Source organism: Acanthochromis polyacanthus, chromosome 13 (assembly GCF_021347895.1).
Source record: "Acanthochromis polyacanthus isolate Apoly-LR-REF ecotype Palm Island chromosome 13, KAUST_Apoly_ChrSc, whole genome shotgun sequence".
Classification (NCBI taxonomy): Eukaryota; Metazoa; Chordata; class Actinopteri; family Pomacentridae; genus Acanthochromis; species Acanthochromis polyacanthus.
In genome coordinates, this window is record NC_067125.1 from 1310632 (window position 1) to 1317707 (window position 7076).

The 7076-nt window shown below is 45.5% G+C and overlaps 1 protein-coding gene across 15 annotated transcripts; it reads right to left on the minus strand.

The window, feature by feature from the left end:
* Positions 1 to 167: 167 nt before the first annotated feature.
* LOC110969376 (mRNA decay activator protein ZFP36L1) lies at positions 168 to 6780 on the minus strand. Of its 15 annotated transcripts, none has more exons than XM_051958092.1 (5): positions 6363 to 6780; positions 6287 to 6328; positions 6181 to 6222; positions 5136 to 6017; positions 168 to 2589 (listed from the first exon to the last, which is right to left on the minus strand). In XM_051958092.1, exons 4-5 carry the CDS (start codon positions 5136 to 5138, stop codon positions 1528 to 1530), a joined length of 1065 nt encoding a protein of 354 aa, XP_051814052.1. In that variant the 5' UTR covers positions 5139 to 6017; positions 6181 to 6222; positions 6287 to 6328; positions 6363 to 6780; the 3' UTR covers positions 168 to 1527. The 15 variants fall into 15 exon arrangements, 9 of the variants coding, with proteins under 9 accessions (XP_051814052.1, XP_051814050.1, XP_051814049.1 ...); XM_051958090.1 differs by having other exon boundaries at positions 5136 to 6038; XM_051958089.1 differs by having other exon boundaries at positions 5136 to 6038; positions 6181 to 6201; positions 6245 to 6328.
* Positions 6781 to 7076: the final 296 nt, after the last annotated feature.

Here is a 7076-nt window from a genome sequence, read left to right on the forward strand (position 1 = left end):
AACAAAGAAGAAAGTTATTTGGATTTCTTTTTTGGTTCTTAAAATATCAGAAAAAACAAAGTCTAGCTGGTTTCTGCTGAAGAGTTTTGGTTAAATCAGCTGAAGTCTTTAAATTAAAGCTGCTAAAAACAAAATGAGACCAAAGTCAGAGACATTCCAGACCGAGCTCCTTTCAAAGACCTTTATTTTGAAATAAAGAAGGACATATATTAAGATAAAGAGCTGAGATATGAACACAACCACGGGATGTAAACAATAGCTGCACTTAAATTATGTGACAACAAACACACACAACAATCAATCAACACAATATAAAACCCAAAATAAATAAGATTTAAGTTAAAGAAAGAAGCTCAGAGTCCATTTCAGGACTAAAATAAACGACCAGAGTTTATAGTTTACATCCATTCTTCACATTAAACAGCTTAAAAACACTTCAAACAGGCGATAGGTTCTGTTCCTCCTGTTACCGCTGAGGTAAAGGTGAGTCTGACGTCAGGTGAGGAGGTGGAGAGGAGAGTCCTGATTCCTGCAGGCCTTTAGCCGTAAGGCAACATGAGAACAGAATGCCAAGTGAAGACTCCTCCTGGGCTCTCCTCCCACCGGCCGCCTTAAAGCTTCCCACCAACAGAAAGAAGCGTCCTCATTTCTCCAGCGTCACAGAAAAATACATAAAACAGTCATGAGGTGACAAAAAGCAATAAATAAAACTGAGGAGTTAAACTGGAGTCACAGCAGTCTGGGCGCTAACGCTAACTAGCAGGAAAGGAGGAACTTTGGTCACTGGAGTCAGTGGTTCTCTACAGCGGTTAAAACAAGTACAATCAGGTGTCCACAGCCAATCAGTCAATCAATCAGTAAGTCAATCAATCAGTCAATCAATCAATCAATCAGTAAATCAATCAGTGACAGGTGTTCAGCCCTGAATGTCAGAAATGCTGAAAGCTGCAGACTTAAAGGAAGAAATACGACCAAGAAACACGGACGCTTCAGTAAAAGTAGAAGCTACTGGAGCTTCCATGTTGGGTTCTAGAACTGGACTTCTGCTGGGTTCTAGAACTGGACTTCTGCTGGGTTCTAGAACTGGACTTCTGCTGGGTTCTAGCACTGGACTTCTGCTGGGTTCTGGAGGTGGAACGTCTTGTAGAACCCAGCAGAAGTCCGGCTGGATCACCTGGACGGCTGAGAATCGACACAAAGACGGATCAAATAAAGCAGTAAAAACAGGAACATCTTTCTTCTTCTTCAGGGTGCACAAAGTTCTCACACAGAACTTCAGAACCAGCATCAGAACCAGCGCCGGGCTGCACAGGTTCTGTACTAACGGGTATACAACAGTATACAGAGTAACACACAGACAGAGGACCGACACTGAGCAGCGCTACAGCTGCTGGGATGAGGAATGCAATATGCACAAAGATATTCACTGGGCCGGATTCATGAGGGAACAGAACCGCTAAAGTTCTAATCCTCTGGAGTCAGAGTTACCAGTCTGTCCCTGAGTGAGTCCAGTCAGCGGGACTACTTCTACTCGTCCGGAACCGACAGCCGGCTGAAGATGGGCAGCCGTCGGCCCTCGAAGCTCGGGGACTCGGTTCCGCTGGAGGCCGAGCTGAGCGAGCAGGACGACGTGTAGCCCTCCTCAGACAGCGAGTCGGCCGAGGAGCAGCGCTGGAGGCCCGGCGGCAGGTACTGGAGCTTCTGGGGTTTGGAGGTTCTGAGCGAGTCGGGCGCAGCGTAGAACCGGAGCGAGTCGCCGGCGTCGGCCGCCAGGTCGCCGATCCCAGAGAAGGGATAGGAGCAGTGCTTCAGGGCTCCCGGTTCTGGAAACAGAGGAGACGGGAGCTCCGGACTCACCGAGGAGGACGGGGGAGGCGAGACGGAGGAGGCCCGAGTGAAGAGGAGGGACGAAGGCTCTTTGAGAGGCTGGAAGGTCTGAGGAGACGAGGAGAAGCCGGCGAAGCTGAAGCTGTGGCGCAGCAGAGGAGGCCTCAGCTTGTGTTTGTGAGGCCCGGCGGCGGCGTTGGCCTCGTCGGCGTTGTGGATGAAGTGGCAGCGGGCGCCGTAGGGGCAGAAGCCGATGGTGTGGAAGGTGCGGCAGGGCTCCGTCTTGTACTTGGGGTGTCGGCTGAGGCCTCGCAGCTCGTCCAGGCCGTGAGCGAACTGACACTTGGCGCCGTATTTACAGGCGCCGCTCTCCTCGTAGGTCCGGCACAGCTCCGTCTTGTAGCGGGTGGAGATGTGGGGGGGCGGCCGGGCCGACAGAGAGGCGTTGCCGATGCACAGGCCCGGAGGAGGAGGCGGCAGCGGCGGCGACGCGGAGGCCATCTTGTCCTCCCGGACGCCGCCTTCGATCATGCTGACGGAGCGGTCCACCCTGAAGGGGATGTGGCTCAGAGACGAGCTCAGCTCACGGCTCCACGGCGGGCCGGCGGCCATGTTGAGCCCCCAGCAGCTCGCCTCGGGCGACTCGCCGCTGTTGAACTTGGAGTTGGGCAGCGTGACGGGGCACAGCGAGTGGCGCCGCTGGAAACCCAGAACTCGCTGAGAGCCGGATGGAACATCAGACGAATCCAAAGCACGAAAACTCTGAAAGCAGAGAAGAAGAAACGACGAGATGAAGAACAGAAACTAACGTTTAAAATCCAAACACTCTGTCAGAAGGTTCTCCAGTGGAGTCCTGACTTCTCCAGATTAACCCTGCAGGTCAGATCGGTCCGTTTCAGTTTGAAAATGTGGAAAAACATTAAGTCAGACTTCTGATGGACACATTCTAAACATTTTTGGGAAATCTTTGACATTTTTTGGTGAAAAGAAGAAATGTTAAAAATGTTTCTTTACGAACATTCACATAAAAATCAACCAAAACCCATTAAATTATCTGGATTAATCCTCAGTCGTCTCTGAATTCAAAGTTTTACTAACAAAGAATCAACATCAAACATAAAAACAGCTTTTCTACAGACACATGACAGCGTTAGCCGGAGTTACACACCTTTATTAGTATTTATATCACAATGCTGCTTCCTTCAACAAAACCACATTTAAAAACACCTCAGCTCCAAAACTCTTTCTGAAATAACTTTTCACGCCTTTCTTTTCCAGGAATGAGGAGATGTTTGTAAAGAAAAACTTTTCAGCTGAAGGTTGAGGAAACTTTCTTTGGTTCAAAATGAATTTCAAACTTTGAGCTGCAGAAAAGATGGACTCTAAAAACTGACCTCAACCTGCAGCTGAAAACAGAAAATAAATCTAAATAAAAGCATTTTCTGCTCAGATCGGGTTTAAAACTTTCATACAAACGCTCCTCAGTGATCGATAAGTTTCAGACTAAACACTGGAGCTGCAGAAAAGAGGAAATAAATGACAGAATAAAGTGGAAACTCAAAGAAAAGCGTCGCCTCTTTTCTTTCTATCAGTGTCAAAAACTTCTGAAGATTTTGGAACAAAGACGAATTTAAACTGAACATTTTAGCTAAAAACTCCTCAGTTTAACTTAAAACCACCAGATTAGAAACAAGACTTTGGTTTGATTTTGCCTCCAGGAGGAAACGCTGGAGCTCAGAGAAGCTGTGAGGAAATCTGAAACAAACTCCTCATGAACCTTTAAGCTGAAAAAACTTTTCTTCAGAGTGGAAAACTTAAAGGAAACATGTTAGCTGCAGAAAAGAAGATTTAAAAGCCCTGAACTGTAAATGAGGTCAAAGAAAAGCAGTTTGAGCTGAAATGAGGCGTCACTTTTACAACTTTATCACTAGTTTAACAAGTTAACACTTTTCTCACAGTTCAGGGAATCCTGAAACTCTCTTTAAACTTGTGTCGATTTTTTTTCAATGAAAATTTACTTTTGTCCAAACATTTGAAGTTCTAATGGCTTATTCCACCTTAAATATTATTCTGTGACCAAATATTTGTAGCTTTAAGAGTTTATTCCACCAAAATATTACTTTTTGTCCAAGAATGTTCAATTAAAAAGGTTTATTTCAACCAAAATATTACTTTCTGTCTAAATATTTGAAGCTTAAATGATTTATTCCACCTTAAATACTATTTTCTATCCAAGTACTTCCAGTTTTAAAGCTTTTTCAGTCCAGAATAGTAGTTTCTGATGAACAAGTTATGAATTAAAAGTTTATTCCACCTTAAATACTACATTCTGTCCAAGTATTTGTAGTTTTCAGTGTTTATTCCACCTTAAATACTACATTCTGTCCAAGTATTTGTAGTTTTGGTTGCAAACTGAACATCTGAGCTGCAGAAAAGTTGAATAAATTAGAAACAGAGAACAGCCCCATCACTGAGAAGCTTCATGGATTCACGTGTGGAATCTTCTCACCTTGCAGAACTCCTCGTCCAGCTCCAGGAAAGGCGTGAGGAAGTCGGAGGGCATGGTTCAGTCCACCGTCTGGAGCTCCGTCTACGTCCAGGAGTCTGTTTGTGACCAAGAGCAGCAGCAGGTCTCCAGGAGGAAAGTTCCCCGACCATCTGCTGGAATCTGTTTAAGTAGTTGTACCCCCCCCCCCCCCCCGAGGCAGCTGGAGGCGGGCTGGGTGTTACTGTGGGGGGGAGGGTCATTGTGATGCTGGGGGGCAGGGAGGGCAGCTGAACGGAGGATCCTCCTTCTATTCATCCAGCAGCAGACCTAAAGGAGCATTCTGCTGCTTCTCAGACACGTTAATCAGAGCAGACCAACCCTCAGAGGTGTAGAAGAACCCAGCCCTCCTCACAGCGTGATTACACACTGGACAGTCCTCCAGACATGCTGGGCTGTTCCTCTTCTACTTTTTACGTCACAACTTTCAAACAATCAGGAGCAAAGAAAAGGTTCTGAATGGTCACAAGAACATTTTGAAGAGATTTTAGGATCTGTTGGGCCTAATAAACCTTTAAAAGTACAAACACCGGGAAATAAATGCAGTAATTTAGGTGGAATAAACATTTTAAAGTAGAAATACTTGGACAGAAAATAGTACTTCATGTGGAATAAACTTTTAAAAGTACAAATACAGAAACTAGTAGTTTAGGTGAAATAACCCGTTAGAATGCACATATTTGGACAGAAAGTCGTATTTAAGGATAAACCTTTAAAACTGCACATTCATGGATTCATTGTTGGAGAACTTAGAACTTCTCACCATGTTTGGGTTCCAGGTGCAGAACAGGATTTATTAGTGTGTTTGTTCTTAGAGCAGGATTCCTGAGACTTCAGAACTTCTCCCCATGTTTGGGCTTCATCCACGTCATCATTCCAGGACTTCCTGAGAACTGAGAACTTCTTACGGTGTTTGGGTTTTTCCAGTGTGATGATTGTTGAGATGCTTCATAAAACTTCTGAAGAAGTTGGAACTTCCCACCGGGTTTGGGCTCAGCACAGGATTTCTGGAGAACTTTGAGTTTCAGAGTCTGGATTCCAACAATGAGATTGTTTTCAGGATTTGTGTGTTGGGCTGTGTGTGTTGGGCTGTGTGTGTTGGGCTGTGTGTGTGTGTTGGGCTGTGTGTGTTGGGCTGTGTGTGTTGGGCTGTGTGTGTTGGGCTGTGTGTGGTTTCCTGTCTGCGGTGGTTTCCATGGTAACAGGCCGTTGTGAGTCGGTGAATCTGAGAGTTTTTGTGGTTGAAGGTCTGAGTGATGCAGCAACAGAATCTGATCTTACATAAGAATAACTGACTCTGTGTGTGTGTGTGTGTGTGTGTGTGTGTGTGTGTGTGTGTGTGTGTGTGTGTGTGTGTGTGTGTGTGTGTGTGTGTTGTTAATAGTTTCCAGCGTGCATGGATCAGGACGTACAGTTTGGTGAAAGCAGCAGAACCTTCAGTCGGTCATGTTCTGGTTCTTCTGGTCGTCCAAATGCCGGCAGAGAGACGTCAGTTAGAGGACGAGGTGGAGACCGGGGGGGCAGCTACACACACAATAAACACAAAAACACACACAACGAGTGGAGAAAAACATCCTGCATCTGAATAACTAAATGAATCTAAATCTGGTCTCTGACACACAACCTGACCATAAAGACACACAACCTGACCATAAAGACACACAACCTGACCATAAGACACACAACCTGACCATAAAGACACACAACCTGACCATAAAATGACACTGACCATAAAGACACACAAACTGACCATAAAGACACACAAACTGACCATAAAGACACACAAACTGACCATAAAGACACACAACCTGACCATAAAGACACACAACCTGACCATAAAGACACACAACCTGACCATAAAAGACACACAACCTGACCATAAAGACACACAAACTGACCATAAAGACACACAACCTGACCATAAAGACACACAAACTGACCATAAAGACACACAACCTGACCATAAAGGACAACCATAAAGACACACAACCTGACCATAAAGACACACCAAACAACCAGACAGTGACAAAAAACAATAGGGCTTAACGATTAATTGCATTTGCGATAATATCGCGATAGGACAGGACGAGATTTGCTAATCGCGAGGCCTGCGATGTGGTCACATGATCCGGTGACGCAATCACACCTGGCCGGAGCGGAGTAGCAAGCGCCAGACAGAAGCTAGCATCGCGGTTGCACTAAACCTGTTGCACAATGGCTTCAGGCTCGTCAGAAGCTAACCCAGGTGAGAGCCTTGTACCAAAGAGGAGCAGCACGTCTGTTGTGTGGAATTACTTTGGCTTTAAAAAAGAAGATGTTGCGCAAAGTCGGGTACTGTGCCGAACATGCTTGGCCACTGTTGCTACCTCACGTGGGAACACTACGAATCTGCATCAACACTTAAAAAACACCACAATGCCTTGTACAACAGTTACATGGCTAGAATGCCACCACCCAGGTCTTCAACGTCAAGAAATGAAAGTACCAGCCGTCAGGGATCACTGACCGAAATGTTTGAAAGTGTTACTCCTTATGAACGTAATTCAAAACAGCACACGGAATTAACTCAGGCAGTAACGGAGTTCATAGCGAAAGACATGATGCCCATCAGTATTGTGATGAAGCCTGGGTTTACAGCGATGTTAAACAAGTTTGACAAACGGTACAGACTACCATCACACAATTATTTTACCCATGTTGCCAT

What these genes read in the sequence shown, in the direction of transcription:
- LOC110969376 (XM_022219449.2), bottom strand. Translation starts at nt 4,390, where the DNA reads ATGCCCTCCGACTTCCTCACGCCTTTCCTGGAGCTGGACGAGGAGTTC. An exon ending in TGGACGAGGAGTTCTGCAAG is followed by an intron (nt 2,590 to 4,336) that starts GTGAGAAGATTC and finishes CTCTGCTTTCAG; the next exon opens with AGTTTTCGTGCTTTGGATTC.